This window comes from Curcuma longa, chromosome 21, assembly GCF_044706935.1.
Source record: "Curcuma longa cultivar G26 ecotype Majalengka, Jawa Barat chromosome 21, ITB_CL_G26_1.1, whole genome shotgun sequence".
Lineage (NCBI taxonomy): Eukaryota > Viridiplantae > Streptophyta > Magnoliopsida > Zingiberales > Zingiberaceae > Curcuma > Curcuma longa.
In genome coordinates, this window is record NC_133881.1 from 1,439,007 (window position 1) to 1,462,625 (window position 23,619).

Here is a 23,619-nt window from a genome sequence, read left to right on the forward strand (position 1 = left end):
ATTTTTATCCATTTCAGTAAGTCTATCCCATATTAATCAACTCAATTATATTTCAGGGGCATACTAACAGATCATGCACTTAGAATTGAGAGTGAAATTAATAGTCCTGGGGCATAATTAAGTTGGTTACGATGGAGGATGAAGTCGAGCAATACTCTTATTCGTCATGGCCAACTGTAGTGTCTCGATTTACCTTTTTATAAATAGTCATAGAGCTGATCATGCGTGACTATTAGGATGATAGATTTCACTTTTTTATGGAAGAGAGTGAATTTTATAATATACACTGAAGTGAGCCTTATAAGGCTAAATCAATATTTTTTTTAAACAATCCTCACTTTTTTTTATTTTAAGTTTTCACATTTAACCTTCTTAAATATTTATTTATTAAATATGAAAGAAATAATATCAATATAAAATTGTTTTCTATAGATATATGGATTATTAAATACATTGTTAAATATAAATAAGAATTGTGGAGTTCACTAAATATAAGTAAAATTTTGAAGAATACATGTTTGTCAAATACATAAAAATAAAAGTTTAAAAGTATATTTTTTTGAAGAGGGGCTTTATGAATAATTGTATTTTTTTTCAAAATTGTTTATATATTTTGGAAAAGAAATTAGCCTTTGGTGTGTTTTTTGGGGTTATTCAATGACGTGGCAGTTAAATGGCCGTCCGTTTAAAGTTTCGTACCTAAAGTGTTGTACGAAATCCTAATATAGCTGCTGGTTAGTCCCAAATACCTCTTATCCGACGAAAGAGAGGATAAGCATCGAAAATGAAGGAGGCCATGTCTGCGGCGAACCCATGGGCCGCGACGGCGGTGGCGCCGCCTTCGAGGCCTCTCCGCTTAGCGCGTCTGGACCAGACGTCGAGGGAGGCGCGCCACCTTAGCCTCGCTGCTCCGTCGCTCCGACGACCCGCCTTGAGAAGCGACCGTTGTCCTCCCGCCCTATCTTGCCTTCGCGGCGACTCCCTTCCCACCGACACTGGAAGTGGGGGAATTTACAACGATTGGGACTGGAATCGTTGGAGCCAGCATTTCTCCGAGATCGATCAGGCGGAAAGCTTCTCATCCCTTCTCAAGGTGAGCACAGTTCTCGATCGTCCCTTTCTATTCCTGATGTTATCCATTTTGATGGTATTTTATTTCTCTACGGATTATTTTGTAAAGCCGTGCTCTTAGGTTCCCCAATTTCACCTGAGATTTTGATTGAAGTTGTTCTGCTACAACACCTACGATTATGTAATTAAGCTAATTAACAAATTTCACCGAAGGAAAAGATTCATTTATAAGGCCTAATCACATAAGAAGTAGAGAGTGACTGGCGTGAGGATGTGCCTTTTAATTTTGGATGATGTATAGATGCAGCGGTGGAAAGTAAAAAAAAAAGTGCAAGACATGTGATTAGCCATAGAAAAGTTTTGGAATGTACTGGCTTGAGGATATGCCTTTCAATTTTGGTTAGATGCAATGAGGTGATAGGCATAGAAAAGGGCAAGACATGTTATCAACGATAGAGAAGTTTTCTTGAATATACATAAGCCTCAAAGATCTTTACTTTGAGAGCCAAAGGCCGGGTTTCAAGCTCTTACACCTGAGAAAAAGCTTAGTGGACAACAATGGGCTTATTAGCACAAAAATTTAGATCCTGAATTTTAAAATTTTGTAATTTATTTCCTTGACAGGATGTTGTTGTGATGAGCCAAAGAAATTTTGGCAAACTATACCCAAATTTCACAGTAGTTAGCAGCAAGAAGGAAGAACCTGTGTTAATGATCAACTGTATTGGCCATTTCTTAACTGCAGATTCACTTCTTTAATCTAGTGGTGTGATTTGAACCCACCTAAAAAGCATAACTCAAGCAGAAGTGCACTCTTGTTGCTGATTCTTGAGTTATTTAATTATTTGTTGTAATTGTGATGAGAAAAAAAAAAAACAACATGGGAAAGCATAAAGAAAAGTGGAGTTGTGTCTTCCGCACAACAAATTTTTTTTTTTGCTTTTTTGTGACAAGACTTTTTGAATCAGACACTAGTCTTGCTGTAGAACTTATTGGCTATTGAATAACCTGGTACAATCTATTTCATTCCAAGGATCATTGTATTTTACTTTTCCTTCCATGATTCTCATGAATATATGTTTTGCCTCAATAAAATTTTTGGTTGATTGCTAAATCTGGCATGAACTTCTAATGATTTAACAAATCTAGCATGAAATTTAATCCTCATAAGTCTGTGCACACTGTCAATTTTATAACACAATCTAACACATGTTAATTTAACACATAATATTAGCAAAGACAATATTAATATATTACTTATTTGATTGTTAAAGAAAAACTATAAATCTAAATTAAATAAACTAATATATTAATGTTTTTTATTTAAAAATTTTCATAAAAATGTTATGTGACATGTTAAACTAATTTTGTTACATTTGTTACAAAATTGAAAGTATGTGTTTAAATTTATTTAAATTAAGAGTTTGTGCTAGATTTAACAATGATCACATAAACTTTTTATATCAAAGAATAACTCAGGGGATCAAACATTTGTTCCATTTGAGGCTGCAAAATATTTAGAAAGAGCTGAAATTCTTAATGTCCTCCTAAAATATTGTTGGGTCTAAAATGATCCGGTTTTTTTTTAGTTTCAACTTGAAGAAGCTATCGAGAGGGAAGATTTTCTGGAAGCAGCCAAGTTGAAAATGGCTATTGAAGAAGCAACAGCAAGTGACACTGTTGCACAGGTTATATCTGAGTTGAAGGTTAGAACCTCTTTTCTTATAGTATCAGCTGCTTATTGAAGAGAATCTAAAATTGTCCTAATTGTTTCATCATATGCAGTATGCTATAGCAGAAGAACGTTATCATGATGCATCAAGATTATGTATTCTCGCTGGAAGTGGGCTGGTATTTCCTGGTTGTATGAATTTTTTGTTCTACATCACAAGCATATGTTATCTAATCTTCTATCCCTTTCAGAACTTATCATTTCGTTGTCTTCTTGAAAATTCTTCTAACTACATATGGGTAAATGATCATGTATGATTTATTGTTCCATCTCTTAGTCTAAGGTTGCTTAAAACAAGTTTTAGATAATGCACTTTGTACAAACACGTTTCTCTTCTAGTTGTCACTAACTTTTATGTAGTATTATAGCTTTATTGAAATAGATGTTGGAGGAGAAGGATGGCAATGGAAGTCAGAAGCAAAAAAGCGATATAAAGGAGTAAGGAAAGCAACAAATCAAAATTCAAACTAAAGCAAAGGAACACAAACAAAATGGTGAAAGCCTAAAAGTTAATTGACAGAGCAAAGAAATCACTGCTAATAACATTTACAAGATGAGTAGCAGTGGCAACAAACTGTAGAAGAGAAAGCAAAATGAAAATTAGGAGGAAGATAAAGGTAGCAAAGTTAGAGTTAAGAAGAGCAAAAACAAAATGACATTATAAGAAGAGTAGGATATTAATGAGTAATGTAAAGGGTGGTAGAATTGTAGAAATAGGGAAGCCATAGAATGACACATTAGATTATTGATCTAGATTATCATAATTACTTGTGATGTGTAATGTGTGCTGCATTGTGGATGTTAACTGTGGGGTTGCAGTATTTTGAGTGATGGGTGAAATTCTTTTCCTTATGTGGTCTAATTGTAATAGCTTCTTGATAGATGTAAGTTATATTGTCCTTATTGAGCAGTCAACTAGATCAATGGCTAGACTAGTAAAAGGTATGAAATTCAAACTTTGTTTTTCTTCCATGGGAATTTCATTAACTTATTCTTGATTATGAGAACTGAATACTGGGTGAAATTGGATATCCAAGCTAAACACGGGGTTCATGTGGCATAATTTTCCCTCACTGTATTAATATTGCTTCTAGTGGGCATAAATAAAAGAGGTAATTAAGCATTGCTTTGGTACCATGGTGCTTGGTAACCTTAGGCAACGCTTGATTTCTGTTGTTCACTTTAAATTTTTTCCATCCATGTCTGAAATATGTCCAGCAAATAGCAACTCATTGTGCACTAGCATACTTCTCGGACATTAGAATTGTTTATCAAATGTATTCATTTATTTTACTGAAATGCAATTGTGCATTGTATACTGTGTTAGCAAGCTTTCACACAAAATTGGAAAGTTGATGCTCCTACTATTCTCTGTAAAATGTTTGTCACTGAAACCAAAGAAAATAATTTATGTCAAGATTATTGCTCTTATAGACTTTGAATTAACCTTACCAGCGTAACTTCAACACAAAGTAACCAACCATTGTACACCCATGTCTTATCTTAAGTTCCAACGTAATGGAATTGGTGTCGAGCAAGTTTAGAGAGGTTATTCTTAGTTTTATTTTTCTCTTCAGATTGGTTGGTGGTTTGGCTGTTCTAAGGATTCTGATGATCCTTTTGGCAGAATAGTCAGGATAACTCCTGCAGTTGGAAGATATGTAGCCAAAAGTTACAATCCAAGGTAAGATTTTTGAATTCTCATTTGGCCCTTGATTGACAGTTATAGCTTCTACCTTTCTCTTTCAGGCAACTGGTAAGTGGATCAACAGGAACCCCATTATTTGAAGTCTTTCTTGTCAAAGATGATGCTGGAAAATACACAACACAGGTATCCCCTCTATGATATAATGCTTTTTCCATCTGCAATAATTATGCAATCACATCTGACACTGGATATTAGATAGGTAGTAGCCTTGCAGCCAGTAAAAGAAACTTCAACCTTGTCCCATTCATCAGCATCTAGAAGTGGAGAAGGTTCCTCCACAAGTGTCTCCTCTAAATTATCTAACAGCGACAACACTAGCCCGACTACTGAGGCTCCGGACAAAAGTAGCCAATATGTAGAAGAAGAAAACAAAGGAGATGGAGCTAAGTTGAGCAACGAACAGAATAACAAGGATTCTGATGAAGGGTTGAAGAGCATTATTAGCTTTTTCAAAGAGAGAATTCCTGGTTTAAATATTAAATTAAGGAACACCTCTACCCCTCAGGAAATGAAGATGGATGTGGAATCACCAGATCAGTTGCTGCAGGAAGACAATGAGAAGGATGCTTCTTCTGATGACAGCAGTAAGTTAGAAGATAATAAGGGAGTCTCAGATGGTGAGGGTCCTGAAGTTGCAGAAGGAAGTAAAAATATGGCTGTAAAGCTTTTTGTTGGCGGAGTTGTTCATAATAAAGAAGATCCTGTGACAAAGTTGTGCAGACGAGTACCAGCAAAAATGGAATATGTAATTAAGGACTCATTCACATTATATCTTCCTGGACAAAGTGCTGGTTCTAATTTTGTGGAAAGAAAACCTGCAAAAATTAGGGTTGCAGCAATCGCGGCCCAATCTGCCTCAGACCTTATGCCGCCTGATGTGGCAAATGCATTCTTCAGTTCAGATAAAGCTATTTCGAAGGTTCTATATGAATTTTCTCTCAAAGAAAAAAGATTTCATATTTGCTAGTGATCCATTCTGACAGATATGAAAATAATTTCCATAATCAAGTTATATAATTTCTTTTATTGATTATTTTTCCAGTTTCAGATTGCAGATATATGCATATGTTAGTATACACATGTAAGAGGACTTCAAAGCTTTAATTATCTTAAACAACTGTTACTACTACACATGACTAGTCGAGTATTTGTTTCAAGTAGTTTCCTCTATGGGAACAGGTTGATGTTCCATGGATATTCTCAATCATATCCACACACATTCCTAGGTTCAAATGTTGAATTGTGTATTTAGCTTAGCCTTTTCCCCATATTAATTGTTACTTTCCAACTCAATCCTTCCTTTAAATATCATGATGCATGCTTAAGCATTTTGTATATGTTGTGATTTTTAAGACAAGCATGTGGTTGTTATGCTTTACCATGTTTTAGGTTTCTGAAGAAGTCCGTGAGGTTATGAAGCTTGCAATCAGCCAGGCTCAGAGAAGGAATAGATTATCTGAAACTACTGTTTTCAGCCGGATTATTACTGACAATAAGAGCTTGGATCCATTTGATGGTATGTTTATTGTTCAAGTTTGATATGTCAGTAATCTGTCCTGGTGATGTCATGTCCAGCGTTCTGTTCCATCCAGGTCTATATGTTGGTGCTTTTGGCCCATATGGTGTTGAAGTGGTACAGCTACAGCACAAATATGGTAACTGGAATGACACTGATGAGGCTGGGTCTGAAATGGGCTTCTTCGAGTATGTTGAAGCAGTAAAATTGACTGGAGATCTGAATGTTCCTGCCGGAGAGGCAAGTTGTTTGTATGTCGTTTCTTTGCTTTGCCTGGGGAACTGGTGAATTCTAGACAATTTTCTAACTTGGTTATTCAGCAGGTGACTTTTCGCGCTAAAATTGGTAAGGGAAATCGCCTAACCAACCGCGGAATGTTTCCAGAGGAGCTTGGTGTGGTAAATTCTTATTTTCAATTCCTTATCATGCATTCAAAAGCTTAGTGGTAATATTGTCCAAAGGAAAATATTTGTGAATTTCCTCAAAATTCCATGTTTTCTAAAAACATTAAAAGGCTAAATCTCAATTTTGGAAACCTTCTCCTGTATGTAGGTTGCAAGTTACAAAGGTGAAGGTAGGATAGCTGAAGCTGGGTTTAAGAATCCACAATGGGTTAGTGGAGAACTGTTGCTGTTTAATGGCAAGGTAACCTACATTTAGCTGATTGTTTCAAAGTAACTACTTGTGGTAAGGTAACCTGCATTTTGGGTGGATAAATAAATAGATCAGTTGGGTTTATTGTCAAATTAGGTATATTAATTTGATACATTTAGCTGTTGCCTACACAGACACTATGTGAAACTAAGGTTCTTGGGTTTGGATGTGTACTTCTATATTTTGTGTCGTTGCTTCGATTTAACATATACTGAAAGTTAGAGCATGGCTTGCATCTGAAATGTTTTCATTTGTGGTGAATCTCATTTTTGATTTTTCTGTGATTATTATGAATCTTTAAAGTACTGTTCCATACCTGAGATTCAAAATAGTACAGTTTTGGTATCTCACTAGCAGCATGTCTAAATTAACTGAAATGAATTTTAATCGTATAATGCCCTTCTACTTAACTTGTTTACCCTCTGAATATAAATTGCCAACCATTAAACATTCAACCAAATTTAAATATTAGAGCAATAAGTTTTACAAATATAACATTTCAACTAATTGGTATACCTAACTAATACTAAAATGACTCTTGTAGAAGCATTAATTCTTGTAGCATTTTAGTGAGATTAATTTCATAATTTATGACGTGACATAATAACATTTACCCATGCCGTTGTGGTATAGGTATTTGCTAGTGATCGGGACAATATCTTTTGGTCATGCTAACTGATACCGATTGACACTTGAATCCCTGTTTTGAATAATATGTGAACCACCATAAGAAAAATCCATTGATGTATCACCAAATGGACATTTCTAAATATTATGTTATTATGTTTCATATCAAAAGTAAGAGAACCATATAAGGAATAATTTGTTTCATACAAAAATCTCTACACAAGGAATATTATGTTTGTTTGTAAATATATTATAAAGTATTTAGTAGACGTGTGCTTTTTTTCTTTGTTGAACCAAACATGTGTTAAATGTCTGAGAATTTATCATGTCTGACAATTTAACTCTTTGGTGATTGTTGAATGTGTGCTTTTTTCTTTGTTGAACCAAACATGTGTTAAATGTCTGAGAATTTATCATGTTTGACAATTTAACTCTTTGGTGATTGTTATTCAACGGGGAAATCTTACCTCGAAAACCAAACATTTCCTCAGGATTTGAGCCAGGGAGAATGATTACCTGGGTTATCTGCCATTGAACTTTACACACACTGCATTATTAGCCAAGTTCTTGATTTGGAATTAATGCTAACACTTAAGGCAAAGAGAAATTTCATTCTGTTTAAAGGGGGTAGGTGTAGTAATGAGGATTTAGGGTTGTGATACACCCACTTCTGGCTTTGATGGGTGCAAAACCAGGATAATTGGTTATAACTGTCAATGCACTTCCTCAGTGAACACAGAAGATGGTGATGGACATGCAAATGCTTGTTTAAAGTCTAAATTCAGGAATGGATAACAGCTTGCTTGGCAACTGGAATAAATACGTGTATGCATTGTATACATCATAGTTAAAACAAAATAATTGATGGTTTATTACCTATAATTCCTTTGATCATCTTCTTTGCCATTCTCTTTTATGGAACTTTGTAGCCTCAATTGTATTAATGCAAAAGCCTTTTTAATACAAAAGTTATTTACTGGATAAGATTCCATTAAGTTTCTGAATGTTTCTTGAAAAAAATTTCTTGTTAAATAATTTGTAGATTTCCCTTTTGAACCATGCCCACTTATCTATACAGGGTCTGGGACCATACGTCAAAGGCACAGAGCTTGGATTTTTATATGTTGTACCTGAGCAGAGCTTCCTCGTTCTGTTTGAGAGGCTGAAACTCCCTGATTAGTGCTTGCAGATTATTTGCTTCAGAACAGTCTCAACTCAACTGGTTTTTTTATCAATAAAATTTTGAAGTGCAAAATCTGAAGTTCTTGGACAACACGAGACATGCTTCTTCATATCAGCTAATTTTATTCTAAAGTTCCTTCTGTTCAAGATCTGAACAGAAGGCTTTGGCTTTTCCTCAACTTAATTTCTCTTCGAGCTCCTTTCCTACCACTGAAGTTATATATATGATGCTGCAGCAGAAATTTTGAGCAAGAACTTATAAGGAACTATTGGGCACCATCGGTGCAGCCTCTATGCTGCATAGGTTTTATGAATGTTAAAACTTTTGCTGTGTTGATCTTTTTACAATTAAGTTGCTTCTATTAACTTTCTATACATCTTAAATTTCTTAACATTTTATTGGAAGGCGAGATGGACAACTGATAGATTCAAGTCAACGGCAGGTGAGTGAAGTCTGAAATGGTATTAGTCCAAATTTAATGTTTCAGTGTCATCATCTACGCAGAGGTGGGGATTGGAAAGATTGAACTTGGAGTTAATGCCCTATGTTTTGTATTATATTAAAACAAATTATGTCAATTATTTTTATGGTTTTTATTCTTCATTGGAAATCCAGCTAATGCTTTTCTCATGGTGGTGCATCAAGTAGGATCAATCCTGACATCACCGTAACAAAATCTTATCGTCTGCTGCATTGCTAGAATTTAATCGCTTAATATTAAGCATGCCCTTTTATTTCATCTTTAAATAACTTTTGTATGCATTATTCTCTTGCAATATTCAGTCATAATAACCGTAAACAAATTAAATTAAAACGATCTCTTTGATCAATCATCATCATCGCTATGTTTAAGCAAATAAATTGTTATCCAGTCATAATAAATAAGTCGGGGTTTGTGAGACAACTGAATGTATTATTCTCTGGTGAACCTCTCGTACTAGAAAATATTTCTTTAGCATAATTTATTTTTATAATATTTTTCCAATAATCTAGTTGTTGGATTTTGTTCCACTAATTCTGAAAGTAGTCTATCGGAAAAGAAATCATAACATAATTTATAAAATATTAGTTTCATTTGGAATTCGGATTGACAACATTATCTATCAACTTAAAGAATTGAATAAGCCATCAGTTTTTCATTTGACCAGTTGAAGTTGGGAGATCAACAGCAAGGGAAGGGAGTAAGGATAAAAAATACTCTGGAAAAAAAAATTGAATGCAAGAACACATGATACGATTTATTAAGCGGATTCATGGTGTTTGCATGAAACCATGTCATCCTCGCACAGCCGTGCTTTTGAGCTTATCATCTTGATGAGACATTCAAGAGAGAAATGGAATACTCATGGCGGGGCCATTGCAAGCGCACCACCACCCACCTCTCCCTCACGCTTTGATGATAGATTCCTCTCCTCTCCTTTCCTCTCCTCTCCTCTCCTCATCAACAACATCAAGCCTGGCCAACTCTTTCTTCTTTTTGACTTTGATAAAGCCAGAGACAGCCTATTTTATCAGTCCACTCATCAGAATTTCGAATTAGTATAACAACAACAATATCGATCAAGAGAGAACAATAATATGACAAAAATTATACACAGGAACATCTCGCTAGCTGTTGAAGACCAAATTCAACCGAATCAATGATTCAACTAGCTAGACAAAACGTATGTAATTCTCTTGTCATGAATCAATCAAAACAAGTAAATCATTTCTAAAAACACCACTGAAATCGTCGCCAGCTAATGGCACCAACTCCTCGACCACCCAATAATTCATTTTAAAAAAAAAGTGTCGTCCTTTTCACAAGGTCCACTTTTTTCAAATTAAACAAGACTTATTAGAGTCACTATAGCTCTCGTAGCATTCCACCAGCCAATCCGATTTAAAGTGCAATAGAAAACTCACAATGACAAAGGCCATTCAAGTTAAAAAATTCTACTCAATATCACAAATGACCTCGAATTAATTAATTTTACTTGTTTATTCATTAATTGTATACACTTTACATAGTTGTGGGAGCATCCGAGGCAATTGACAACATACCGCCACATTAATGCGCGCCAAACAACGATCATGTGACATGCATTGATGTTCAAAACCAAACACAGAAAACGGGTTAAAACTCGACGTAAACAATTTCCATTCCACTGCCATTGAATTATATTTACTTTATTCTATTTCATCGTACGAATTAAATGCACGTAGGTCTTCTTCCCACGCCTTTAATCGGGTTCCATCATGTGTTGCCCTCTGAAGGCCAGTCTGTCACACAGCTGGGCTCCAAGTTGTTCGATCACTCGGTAAAGACTGTTTGTTTGTTTGTTTGTTAGTTGTTTGTCTTTTGAAGTCAGACGTGGTTCGAGCAATGGAACTGGCGATGCACTGATCGCGACTTGATAGAATTTCAAGTGTTTAATATGTTCAGTTTATAATTTAGGCCCTTTCCCCTTTTTTGAAGAACAGTAGGATCATGCATTAAATTTGATGGAGGATGATGCAGACGAAATCCAAAAGGTCTAATCGGAGAAATCCATACCTAATGTGACTTGATTGCCCAACGAATTTGAAGCTGACAATCACCATCTTCTTTGTTTAATAAGCGTATCTATCACTTCGTCGTCAACCACCGTTTTATCTGTAGAATCATCCTCTGTTTTTCTCTAGGCTCACTACCGTCGTTTCGTCAATTTGTCCTTTGTATTCTTTCATTGATTTCCACCGTTCTCCGCTCGAGAATCGAAGGGAATTGCTTGATGATATTTCTGCTTTCCTCTTTTTTTGTCCCTTCCAATCTCCAGCTCCAAGTTCACCCACTGCGTTTTAAATAGTTCATCTTTGACAAGGTTCGTTTTGATGCTTTAGGTTGCTTCGGCCGGGCGAGTTCTGATGGCGGAAGTCTAGTGTAAGAGAATCAACTGTACGTGATCCTTTGCAGAACATTTCTCGTCTTATTCCTGCCTCTTTTTTATTTTTCTTTCTGGATTTGTGGATTTCTTCCGCCCTTTTTGTTTCTTTCGTTGGATTTGAGGAGCTTCGTGGAAGTTAATACTGCAGGATCTGATTCTGAAGCTAACTTGGCCGCCGGCGATTGGCAGATGTGTTGTGGATTTATTTATTTTTTTCTTCTTTTTTCAATTATTGCGAAGTTCTTTTTTTTCTGTTCCATTTGTTCGTGAATCAATAAGATTCATCGTATTCGAGCTCATCAAATATGTTGTTGAAATCGAAGATTTTGACCTTTCCTTTTGGTACTTCTGGATTTTCTATATGTCAACGACGTCAACCGGTTGTCGTTTTGGATTCCGGCCGTGTTTATTGCAATTCTTAGTTGAGTATTTCTTCCAAAACAAAAACCATGATTATTTCTCTTTGACTTCAGATGAAAGAAGATTAAATCTTCATTTTTATGTGCTTGGAAATATAGACGACTGTGCTTGTTGGCCATTTCTTCCGGTGGTCCGGCCAATCCCTTCCCGTGCGGCGATGCCAGGAATTCCGGTGGATGGAGTCACTACAAACGAAGCTCCAAACGAGTTGACTTCTTCTAATATCAAGGAAAACTCTACTCCGAGTGAGAGGGAGGCTCCAGGCATCGCAGAGAATCTCCCAGCTGAGACTCACAATGAGCCGACAATCGAGCAGTTGTTTGACAATGTACGGGAGTTGGAAAGCTCCGGTGACGGGTCAGAGTCTCGTCATAGCTTTGATTCTGATGGTGAGGAATCGAGAATCGACTCCGAGCTGCGGCATCTAGTAGGTGCAGAGATGGAGGCCATTAGAGCAATAGAAGAGGAGGAGGAGGAGGAGGAAAGCACCAATGTGACAGAAGTGGAAAATGGTGCTAAAGATAAGAATCAAGACAGCATCGCTAAGGTCCATTCCCCGAATGCGTCTTCTCGATCATCCAAAAAGTCGAAAAGGCCTTTGCACTTGCAGTCTCAGTCAGAATCCAATGCATCCACGAAGAACAGCATGAAGAAGAAGAACTCCCCTGAGAAAAACGACCAGAATGAAGCAGCATCCGACGCGAGAGTTAGCCACACGAAGAAAAAGAATTCAGTAATCAATGGGACATTGGATTCTTCATCTGAATCAGGTTTAGAAAACCCTGATTTAGGCCCTTTCTATCTCAAGCATGCCAGAGATCTGATTGCTTCCGACAACCCGCGAAGAGCTCTGAAGTATGCACTTCGAGCAGCCAAGTCGTTCGAGAAAGTTTCCGGCCAGAAGCCGAGCTTGGATTTGGCAATGAGTTTGCATGTTACAGCAGCAATCTACTGCAAATTAGGAAAGTTCGCTGAGGCTGTGCCTGTTCTTCAAAAATCTATTGAAATTCCAGTGCTTGAAGAAGGCCAAGACCATGCCCTTGCTAAATTTTCTGGTTGCATGCAGTTGGGTGATGTTTATGCCATGCTGGGTCAGCTAGACAGTTCGCTCCGATGCTACTCTACCGGACTTGAAATTCAGAAACAGACGCTCGGAGACATGGATCCTCGGGTCGGTGAAACTTGCCGCTACTTAGCCGAAGCTCATGTTCAAGCGTTGCAGTTTGATGAGGCAGAAAGACTGTGTCAGATGGCTCTCGACATTCATAGGGAGAAAGGCGAGCCATCGTCTTTAGAAGAAACAGCTGATAGGAGACTGATGGGTCTCATCTGCGACGCCAAGGGACGCCATGAGGTAGCTCTTCAGCATTTAGTTTCAGTGAGCATGGCGATGGTGGCCTATGGCCAGGAAACTGAGGTCGCTTCAGTCGACTGCAGCATCGGTGACATCTATCTTTCACTGGGGCGATATGATGAGGCTGTGTTTGCGTACCAGAAAGCCCTCGATCTTTACAAGACGACCAAAGGAGCTACTCATCCGACTGTCGCATCAGTCTTCGTACGACTTGCCGATTTGTACAACAAAACAGGCAAGTTCAAGGAATCCAAGTCGTATTGCGACAATGCTCTCCGTATTTATACCAAGTCTATTCCGGGGACTTCTGCAGAGGAGACTGCCATAGGCCTGACTGATGTATCTGCAATATACGAATCCATGAATGAGCATGAGCAGGCACTCAAGTTGCTCGAGAAGGCCTTGAAGATGTATAATAACCATAACTCTGCGGGACAGCAAAGCGCCATTGCAGGGATCGAGGCACAGATCGGCGTGCTACACTACGTACGAGGAAATTACGGCGACTCTTATTTGTCATTCAAGAGTGCGATCGATAAGCTTCGAGCTTGTGGGGAAAAGAAATCAGCTTTCTTTGGAATTGCCCTGAACCAGATGGGTTTAGCCTGTGTGCAGAGGTACGCCATTAATGAGGCAGCTGAATTGTTTGAGGAAGCCAGAACCATTCTGGAGCAAGAACGTGGGCCGTATCATCCGGACACACTTGGAGTGTACAGCAATCTTGCAGGGACTTATGATGCAATGGGAAGGTACTGTCATGCATGTTCCTTTGCTTGTTTGTCTGGTTGTTCCTGTTAATTGTGCATTCCCAATGCTGGTTCTTCGATCCTTATTGTCCACATGGTTTGTATTCCAAATTATGGCTCAGATCTTGATGCAGGTCGGATGAAGCCATTGATATCTTGCAATATGTCGTCGGACTCCGAGAGGAAAAGCTCGGAACCGCCAACCCCGACGTAGACGATGAGAAAAGGAGACTAGCTGAGTTGCTCAAGGAAGCTGGGAGAGTCAGAAACAGAAAATTGAGGTCGCTCGAAACTCTCCTCGACACCAATCCACGAACTAGCTGTTAAGGAATTAAGATGCATGAAGATTGATGTACATATCATCATCTTCTTATACTTCAGAGGGCATATATAATCTGAGGCAATTGATTTTCATGGGGCTGTTTGTGTTGTTACACTCGGTGAATGTGAGAGAGTTACTTCGCTAAATCTCCATCATAAGCCTTAATTTCTTATTAAAATACATAAAAAGATCTTCTGAACATCATTTTCTTAATCTGGATGAGGTTTTGCTTTACTTTTCAAAGTTCTAGAATTGCTGTGAAGTAATCCAATCCTCTTTTTCTACGGTTCACAAAAGGCAATTAAGTGGTTTGTCTCACATGATGCCTGAGGATGGAAACGTAACTGCAACTTTTCTAAAATTCCACGAGGTTTGTTCGCACGTTACTGTAATCGATTTCTTTATCTTAATCAATAATCAATATGATTGGAAGTAGTTAGTGCTAATTTAGAAGAAAAACAAGTATTAATGATTTTAATTTCAGTCCCCGTTTACTCCACAGATCCAAAATCTCTCAATCTGAAACGGAACAGCAGTGCTTTCCAGCTGTTCATTAATTGCACAGGTCATCGAGTTGATGGTAAAAAGTCAAATGACTGCCTTGACTTTGATTAAAATAATGTACTGGATCGGAAGATTCCGCGAGTTGTTGGAGTTGGACGAGTTCTTCGGAAGACTTTTTCAACGTTCAAAGTCTATATAATAATGAATAGTTCAAGACGTTTCTAGAGGATTTCAATTGTCAATGTGATAACCATTGCACTAAAAGAACTCGTAGTTTTAATTAAGTTCTTTTTAAAATTACATAATTGATTTTGGCTTTTAACTAAACTTTATCTAAAATACGATGAAGTTTCAAAATAGAGATAATGTGCAAATTTTCAACAAAGAGACACCAATGATTATAATAGATGAGATTTAATATTAACAATTTTTTTTTAAAAAAAAGCATGATGTGATTTAATAAAATTATATAATTTATTTAGATATCAATTATGTTTCGAATAAAAAATCTTTATGATTCTTAAAATGAAACTTTAACTAAAACTAGAGGCGGAGCCACATGGGGGCGGTCGCTCCCCTGCCCCCAGCAGATCTCTTTGTGGTTGAAAAGTCATGTGTCAAGGAAAAGATGCTTAGGAACTCAATATTGTCTTAACTAACATGGATAATAATCCATAGCCTATCCAATAATATAATTTATACTATGCAACATACCAGTTAATTAGGAAATGAATATAGATATACTTAACATATTATTTTTGAAAATTTCATTGAAAACCAGTTGATTATTTTTGAGAAAAGATATTTTATCTGAACAGTTAGGTATCAGCTCCTTGATTTCCTGGTTCAACCCCTCCTCCGGCCCGTCGTCGCCGGCGCTCGACATTAGGCGCAGGAGCTCCTTGAGCAAAGCTGCGGCGGCACTCCGATCGCAGACCACGGTGTGGAAGCGGAGCGCGACGACAGTCCGGGCCAGATCGGGCATCTGGTAGAACGTGGCGAAGAGGAGCGGGAGCCGATCAAGGCTCAGATCGGACCACGGGTTCTAGTTGAGCTCGTGCTCCAGGATGGCGTGGAAAGGGGAGATCCCCTCCTGCGGCGGAGGGAGGTTGGAGGCGTTGAGGGAGAGGAGGGAGAGAGAGGAGGGATCGGTTAGGGAGAAGGAAGGGTGGGCGGTTGAGGCTGTAGTGAGGTGGGCGAGGAGGAGGGGGTGGGAGGCTTGGAGGCGGCGGAGGGCGGAATGGAGGAGGGAGAGGCAGACGGGCTAGGAGAGGAGGAGAGCGAGGACGGTGGTGCCGTTGCCTCCGGGAACAGCCCGGATCCAGCTGTACTCAGTACCGTCGACTGGGCGATCGACGACATCTTGAGATGAATCTGAGATTGGTGATGAAAAATACTATCTCATTGTGGATGAATCTACTAGGGAATAAATATGTATTATTTTGAGATTTGTTGACAAAAATCCTGGCTCCGCCCCTCGGCAAAAGTATGTTAGGATGAAAAAATGACTCTCCCTCTCAGTAAAAATTCGGACTCCGCCCCTGACTAAAACTAAGGACTTTGAGACGCTATCCTTAATTATATGAAATATCTATGCTATATAATATTTTAAATTAGTAATCTCAAAAAGTAAAAGCTTGACAATTGATATTCCGAATTGACTTCAGATTTGTCTGCAAAACATCATTTTGAAAAATGACTTTTAATGGCTAAGAGAAGGATACCGTCACACTGATCCCTTTTTTTATATTATTTGACGAAGAATGAAATGACATCCAACAAGATATCGGTCTGTGTGCGTCATCTCGGAAGGAGAGGGATCGTCAAAGTCAACCGCAAATACCAGGCCAAGTCTTCTCATGTGATAAAAGTCAAACGAAGGGGCCACACCACCACGTGCTTTCCCATCATATTTAATTTTATTTGATATTTTTTCCAAGCTTAAGATAGCAAGCAATATTAGTTTTATATAATTTAGAGAGACAAATTTACAAGTTTAATATCTATCAGCAATCGCCATCATGCGTATTGTCTTCTTCCCTTTGAGGGTAAACATAAGGAAAAAAATTGTTTTTTATTTTTATTTAAAAAAAAAATTAAAATGGGGGACGCGAACGTTGAAGGGTGTTGATTGGAGTGAACAACCCGTAGAGTTCTTGCCGGTACGGTACGAATGACCGCCGCGGTCCCTTCACCGCCTGCTCGCTTCCAGTTCCCTTCGAGTAGTAGAGTCGGTGGGCGGTGGCCATATCCATCTCCGCCACTCTCACCGCCTTCTTCGTCCCCTTCCCTTGCTCGGCCTTCGACGCGCTAGTTCCGGTGCTCGCCGCCTTCTCCTTGGCCGGAAGCGGCGGCGCAGGTGGTGCCGCCTCGAGGAAGACGAACTTCTCCTTCCCGTCGCTCTGGCTCCGTCCGACCATCAAGTTCCGGAGCCGCCACCGGCGAGACGTTCCGGTGGAGGCGCTCTTCTTGCCGAGGTTCGGCGTCCAAGCGCAGAATTCCCCGGCGGCCTCCGGCACCTCGGACGAAGACGGGAGCGACGGAGACGGATCGTCGAGCAGAAGCTGCCGGAGCGGAATCTGCTCCGCCACATCCGCCGCTTCCGTTTCCTCCTCGGCGGACGGATCGGGAAGGAGATCGCGATTGAATAACGGGTAGACGGGGAGGATTCGACCTTCGAAGAAGATCTCGTCGGCGCTCGCGGAGGAGAAGGCGTCAGAGTCCGTCACAGCGAAAACAAAGTCGGAGTCGTCGTCGTCTACGGCGTCGCCTTCCCTCACCGCCTCCTCCGGTAGATCAACAAGGAAGGAGGCGCTGGAGAAGTCATCGGCCGCCTGCGCCTCATCGGCGGCGGCGGCGGAGAGGAGGGAAGATGAGAAAGAAGTGCGATCCGTCGCCATTGATGGGCTTGGTTTGTGAATCGTGAGAGAAGAGAAGAAGTGTGGGCGTTTATAAAGAGGGAAGAGAACGGGACGGATATTCCTCTATCAGTTCATGGTAGCCGTCCGATGCACTGAGAAGTGGGATGTGGACGGCCGATGATTTTTTGCTATTTATTCAACGATTCGTGTGCGAATCCACGTGAATGGCATGATGTTGACCCGCTGTTTCGTGGAGGGAAAGGAAGATTACTCATGACGCGGGAGCTCACGCCCTCCTTTCTAACGAGGCAAAATTCTCAAACAGCCCCTAAATTTCATTTATTTCTAATGTGTGCCCCACGTTTCATATTTACCTATAGATAATCCTTGTTAAGTAAGTATTGTTTATGCTATTGACTGCTGAGATCACAAGCAATAAGAAACTTCAAATCAAATTAAACTTCATTTTCTTGGTCATGTTGAACTTAAGAACACAATTAACGTTTAAACAAATAACAGTAGTGCTAGATATATGAGATCTATCCATAGATACTAATGCTGCTGCATTCCATTCTCTTTGAGATCTCTTAAATCGCTGACCAATTTGTCAACGTCATCGTACGATGAGCCTCCCTCCTCCGTAGCCTTCTTAGCCATCAGAGCCAGCTCCCTAACCTTCGTTCTCATGCTCTTTGCTTCCTCTCCGCCATCGTCCATCAATCGCCGCAGGGCTTTTTCGATCTGCGCCGCCGCAATCAACGGCCTCCTTTCCGGTATCAGCGAGCAGTGCGTCGCGCCGACCGGCACCCCGATCTCCAGCACCTCTGTTATCAACTTCTCGTTGAAGAACTGATCGGCGAAGATCGGCCACGTGGCCATCGGCACGGCGGCGGAAATCGCCTCCAGACACGAGTTCCACCCGCAGTGCGTCACGAAGCCGCCGACGGCTGGGTGGTTCAGTATCGCCGTCTGCGGCGCCCAGCCCTTCAGGATCAAGTACCTCTTCTCTTCCCTTCTCTCGGAATCCCCGTCGGGCCACCATTGTTGTACGTCGGCGGCGTCACGAATGGCCCAAATGAAGGGGTGGCCGCACGCCTTGAGCCCCAGTGCGAGCTCTCGTAATTGGGCTGCCGTGAAGGAGCCCATGCTACCGAAGCAGACGTACAGCACCGGTTCCTCGCTCTCGTCGAGCCACTCGAGACACTCGTGTGCTTCTTCAGCTGGCTTTGGGTCGTACGACGCCACGGGGCCGACGTGCCACGTCCTCCTTCCGATCACCTGGCGGACGTGGTCGGCGAACTCCGTCTCCAGCTCGTAGAAGCTGTTGACCACCACGCCGTAGCTCCGCATCTCCCACTCGCGGATCTCCTCGATGAATTTGACCGCCTCGGCTGGGACTGCGTTTAGGTCTTCCATCTGCGACCGCAGCATCTCGATCCGCCGAGGGAGGTTGGGCACGACGAAGGTCAGCTCCTCCTCGGCGCCGGAGGCGGCAGAGGACGGCGGGGGAAGCGGTTGGCAGAAGTGGCTCACTTGACCGCAGAGCGCGATGTTGCTGAAGCCGTGGAAGGTGAAGCGCGGGATGCAGAATTCGTCAGCGACGGGGGCGGCGAAAGGGAGTAACCAGTCAGCGACGACGGCGTCGGGGCGGAGGTCGGCGAGGGCGACGCGGAAGTCGTCTCTGAGCATGGATACGCCGGCTATGAAGTTGGGGTGTTGGTGGATGGGTAAGTGAGCGATGTTCTCGATGCCGACGGGGAGGCCGACGGCGGCGGAGGGAAATGGGATGAGGTAGAGGTGGATGGAGGGCGGGAGGTCGGCAGGGGCGTTGCCCGGGGTGGTGAGGAGGGTGGCGCGGACGCCGCGGGAGGCGAGGAGCTTGGCGAGGTCGACCAACGGGGGCATGTGGCCGGACGCCATGAAAGGAAAGAAGAGGACGTGGACAGGCTGCAGATCCTCGGACTCGCCATGGGAGTTCATGCTCGACATTGATCGCAAGCTTTGCTGATCGAGATCGATGCACGTAGAATTAAAATTTGAAAGGCCATTTATATATATAATACGAATTGGAGAATATTAAAAATTTTAAATTTTTTCCAGTTTTTTAAAAGAAAATGGAAAGAAATTATAATAAGCCGCCAAATATAGTGATTATATGGCGATTATTATCTGAATTTCTAATAAAATATAGTGAATTGTCATAAATGATATATATCATAGCAAGGATCCAGTAGTGAGGAATTGATTTCGATCGAAATTATGAGTGTTTATACAACTAGCATTTGTTCATAAAAGAATTATCACTTTCTATATATAAATTTTGCACACTAATGCCAACTTCGATCCATTTAATGATTTTAATCTATGCTTGAAGTGCAAGAGTATATATAGAAAAGTGATATTTCTAGAGTGGGAAATGGTAGTTGTCCAAACACACATATTGATAATTCCTGTAAATCTATGATATATATCATTTATGAAAATAATTCCTGTAAATCTATGATATAAAGTCTTACTTTAACTTCCTTTCAGATCTATTTTTTAAAATAAGAAATCTACATAAAAGGTGTCATATAAATTCCACCGTGTGTTTATTGTAAATTCAAAAAAAAATCTCCATATGAACAATTTTGGAATGACAGCGATCCAATTATAATTCGTAGCTTAAAATCTTTCCGTTTGTCTTTTAATAACTTTAATAAAATATTAATGCTTCTCCAATTGGTGTATGTTTTCCAAATTTCACATCTAAAGGGTGATGATCTTTACATTCATCCTCATTCTTTATTTCGCCTACTAAATAAATTTAAAATACAATTAATACACATTCAAATTAAATCTCTAAGTTGTTTTACAAATAGACTAACATCATAATATTTTATATTTTGTCATAATAAAATCAAATAGTTTGAGAAACTTACTAACCATATATAGAAAAGCTCTCGGATCAAATATTAAAGTTATTTTTTTTTAAAAAAATGTAAATTATGGAGCAAAAAATAACATTCTTTTAATTTTAATATTTTCTCCCACCTCGGTAATAACTTTCAACAAAATTTAAATGGTTAATTAATAAAAATATTATAAATTTTAAATTTTTAAAGAAATATATCGGAAAGGTTTAAAACTAACACATATATAACAAAGTTAAAAAAATTATAACAAATATATCAAAACCACAAGATGACATCATGTCTTAGCCATACAATTTATTCCAATATTTTCCATTAAAATAAATTCTAATATCTTGTACCCTAGAAAGCAAATAAGCCTGACACTTTTCCATGCTAAGCCTGACACCACGTTTGATACTTTCGCTAGGTTCCTTGTAAAATTTTATAATAAGATTCAATAATTTTATACCATTTAATTAATGTGTAAAAATCATAATATTCTTTAATAATCAATCAAAATTTAAAATTTCATCCTTTTCAACTTTCTACCAAATAAAAGCCTACGCGTTACAGATGTACATTTCTGTAAACGCATTGACAAGCCTTAGACACGTGAAGGAAGAACAATGGTCGAACTGTTGAACACCATTCCTGTACGGTACGCGGTTTTAATGCAGAACTAAAAGTTCAGTAAAACCAAATCCCAGAATATAAACGTGATAGAAGAAAATTGCAAGAGCCATGATGACTATTACCAACTGAAATAAAAAAGTTCTCAAATTAACCTCAAAAGAAAGGCATAAAATATCAAGTACTTAACGTAAACTCAGTCCAGAGTGCAACTGGTTCAATCATAAATCATGTATTAAGAACGAGGCTTCTCCTTCTTTTCCTTGAAGAGAGCCAAGAGAGACACACCAGAGACCTTGACAACTTTAAACCTTACACCAGGAATATCACCCACAGCGTGACCCTTACGCCCAAAACCGGCAATCAGCACCTCGTCCTGAAAGTGAAATGACAGTTTCATATGATTATTTTTCTACTCTAAACGCATAGGTTATTATCAGCTGATAAAGGCAACTTTGGGGCATGTTCACCATGTTACTGGAGAGTGGCGGGCTCAGTATCATATGAAACTGCTATATATAAGGGTGAAACTTACATTTTCTTCTATGTAGTTTAAGCAACCATCATTGGGAACAAAAGCTGCAATTTTCTTTCCGTTCTTTATCAACTGAACCCTAGCACACTTTCGGATAGCAGAGTTAGGCTGCTTGGCTTCGATACCTCTGCAATATGAAATGTATGTTAGTACGACCATATAGATATTGAGAGTAAAGAGTAGGGCATTGTATAGCTTACATCTTCTCAAGGACAATACCCTTTGCATGGGAAGAACCAGCAAATGGTTTCTTCCATTCATTGCCAAGATGGCTTTTCTTGTATGATTTGTCTGCCCACCTCTGACGCCTCCTGTGAGTTTTGAGCTTGCGCCCGGCTCCCATTCCACGAGTCTTCCTGTGGTAGATTCCAAAGTTAATGAAAATATGTCTTTGAAGATATGTATCTCAAAAGACCATTTTATCTCCAGAGGGACAAATTTTTTTGTTTCTTATCTGAATTAGATTACTGACTCTTACACAAATGCACTAAAACTACTAAAATATATCAACATAGATAAAAGCACAGCGAAATCTTTCTTCTATTCAAAACAATAAACATCAAATGGATTCAAAGTACTCGTTGCACTGCTACACTCACATACATAATGCATAATGTTTTTTTTGTGTGCATTAGAACAGCCTTATAGAGAATCCATGTTATAACAGTTAGAAGAGTGGATTCCTCAACATAATGACACATTCACTAAAATAATAAACTCCATGTCCAATGATCAAGTGAAATCACTTAACTATCTAGACATTAAAGTACAAGTAATGTTAGTTACTTGTGAAGCAAATAACAATCATAAACACAAGGAACCAGTACTATAACGCTATAGATGGATACTTCAAAAGCCAACAAGAGAACCCAAAAATTGATACTCATATATTCTACTAATTATTTATATTATAACAAACACTTACAGATGGCTAAGGGAAACAAGCAGCATCATATGTAATAAATCTGAACCACTTGAAGCAATGAAATTGAGATCAATCATTTATTGAGATTGTCCAGATATGACACTCAGGCATACTACAACATGCTGATAATTAAACTCTGAGGATAATGGTGTTTTCCACACAACATCTTGGTTTCAAGTGGGGATGAAAGGGTCATGTTTAGACAATTAAATTAACTTTTCGGATCCAGGTGAATTTTAAGGGTATGGAGAACAGACGGAGAACAATGAAGCCAGCTCCATCAAATCTGAATTTCAATATGAAGCTTGCTAATTGCTTAAGAGTTATAAGGGGGCAAGGAAACATAAATCGCCATCGTAATTCGTATACCTACGTGAGAGCTACACTGTAGTAGTTAATCTACCAATAGCTAACCAGATCTGAGATTAATCAGTTCCATCATCCAAATGTAGAAAAATGATTAAAAAAACAGACATGCATACTTCTTCATACACACAAAAAGTAAACGCATATTCACAAACACGATATCGCCTCGCGTAAAGCAAATTCCGTAATAATTTAATTCGAAATTCTATTCTTTGACATGCAAATAGTGAAGATATAGACGATTGAAGCACCCAAATCCACGAAACAACCATTTCGAACACGAAACGTCAAACTGAAAACTCAATATCAAGCAAATCTCCTAGCACGGAGACTGCAACCAAAAATAACCGCTAAAGCATCGCTACAAGAAGCTAATGGACATTTGAGAGGTAAAATTTGCGAGAACTCACCCCATCTTGAGAAAAGTGGAAGCTTCCCTCCTTGCGGATCTGGGCTGGGAAAGAAAGATGGAGCGGCTGCGTAATGAACTTTGCGAAAACCCTACCCTAGCCTCTCCCTTTTATAGTGTCACGTGGAAACATATTCATGGGCCTCCATGAACGCGTATGTGTCATTTGGGCCGGGCCGAGGGAATTTCATATTCTAACAGGCTTTACTCTTTCAAGATTCATTTGAGCGGATAAAAAAAATAAAAATAAAAATAA

At 39.3% G+C, this 23,619-nt stretch overlaps 5 protein-coding genes across 7 annotated transcripts; 2 read left to right on the forward strand and 3 right to left on the reverse strand.

Annotated features, from left to right (window-relative positions):
* Nucleotides 1–770: 770 nt before the first annotated feature.
* Nucleotides 771–8,882, forward strand: LOC141814890 (protein EXECUTER 2, chloroplastic-like). Its single transcript, XM_074702843.1, has 11 exons — nt 771–1,093; nt 2,661–2,777; nt 2,857–2,922; nt 4,381–4,487; nt 4,553–4,634; nt 4,711–5,430; nt 5,901–6,027; nt 6,104–6,267; nt 6,351–6,425; nt 6,580–6,672; nt 8,387–8,882. The coding sequence occupies exons 1-11, from the start codon at nt 785–787 to the stop codon at nt 8,486–8,488; spliced, it is 1,962 nt and encodes a 653-aa protein (XP_074558944.1). The 5' UTR covers nt 771–784; the 3' UTR covers nt 8,489–8,882.
* A 2,297-nt stretch (nt 8,883–11,179) lies between these two features.
* On the forward strand, nt 11,180–14,351 carry LOC141815407 (protein KINESIN LIGHT CHAIN-RELATED 1-like). Of its 3 annotated transcripts, none has more exons than XM_074703356.1 (3): nt 11,180–11,408; nt 11,871–13,920; nt 14,052–14,351. In XM_074703356.1, exons 2-3 carry the CDS (start codon nt 11,975–11,977, stop codon nt 14,242–14,244), a joined length of 2,139 nt encoding a protein of 712 aa, XP_074559457.1. In that variant the 5' UTR covers nt 11,180–11,408; nt 11,871–11,974; the 3' UTR covers nt 14,245–14,351. The 3 variants fall into 3 exon arrangements, with proteins under 3 accessions (XP_074559457.1, XP_074559458.1, XP_074559459.1); XM_074703357.1 differs by having other exon boundaries at nt 11,916–13,920; XM_074703358.1 differs by having other exon boundaries at nt 11,180–11,393; nt 11,916–13,920.
* A 2,337-nt stretch (nt 14,352–16,688) lies between these two features.
* Nucleotides 16,689–17,653, reverse strand: LOC141814998 (uncharacterized). Its single transcript, XM_074702956.1, has one exon. The coding sequence runs from the start codon at nt 17,641–17,643 to the stop codon at nt 16,840–16,842; it is 804 nt and encodes a 267-aa protein (XP_074559057.1). The 5' UTR covers nt 17,644–17,653; the 3' UTR covers nt 16,689–16,839.
* Nucleotides 17,654–18,156: 503 nt separating this feature from the next.
* Nucleotides 18,157–19,593, reverse strand: LOC141814461 (scopoletin glucosyltransferase-like). Its single transcript, XM_074702420.1, has one exon. The coding sequence runs from the start codon at nt 19,591–19,593 to the stop codon at nt 18,157–18,159; it is 1,437 nt and encodes a 478-aa protein (XP_074558521.1).
* A 1,664-nt stretch (nt 19,594–21,257) lies between these two features.
* LOC141815291 (small ribosomal subunit protein uS12) lies at nt 21,258–23,448 on the reverse strand. The gene is made up of 4 exons (XM_074703224.1): nt 23,365–23,448; nt 21,864–22,019; nt 21,664–21,790; nt 21,258–21,504 (listed from the first exon to the last, which is right to left on the reverse strand). Exons 1-4 carry the CDS (start codon nt 23,367–23,369, stop codon nt 21,364–21,366), a joined length of 429 nt encoding a protein of 142 aa, XP_074559325.1. The 5' UTR covers nt 23,370–23,448; the 3' UTR covers nt 21,258–21,363.
* Between the last annotated feature and the right edge of the window lie 171 nt (nt 23,449–23,619).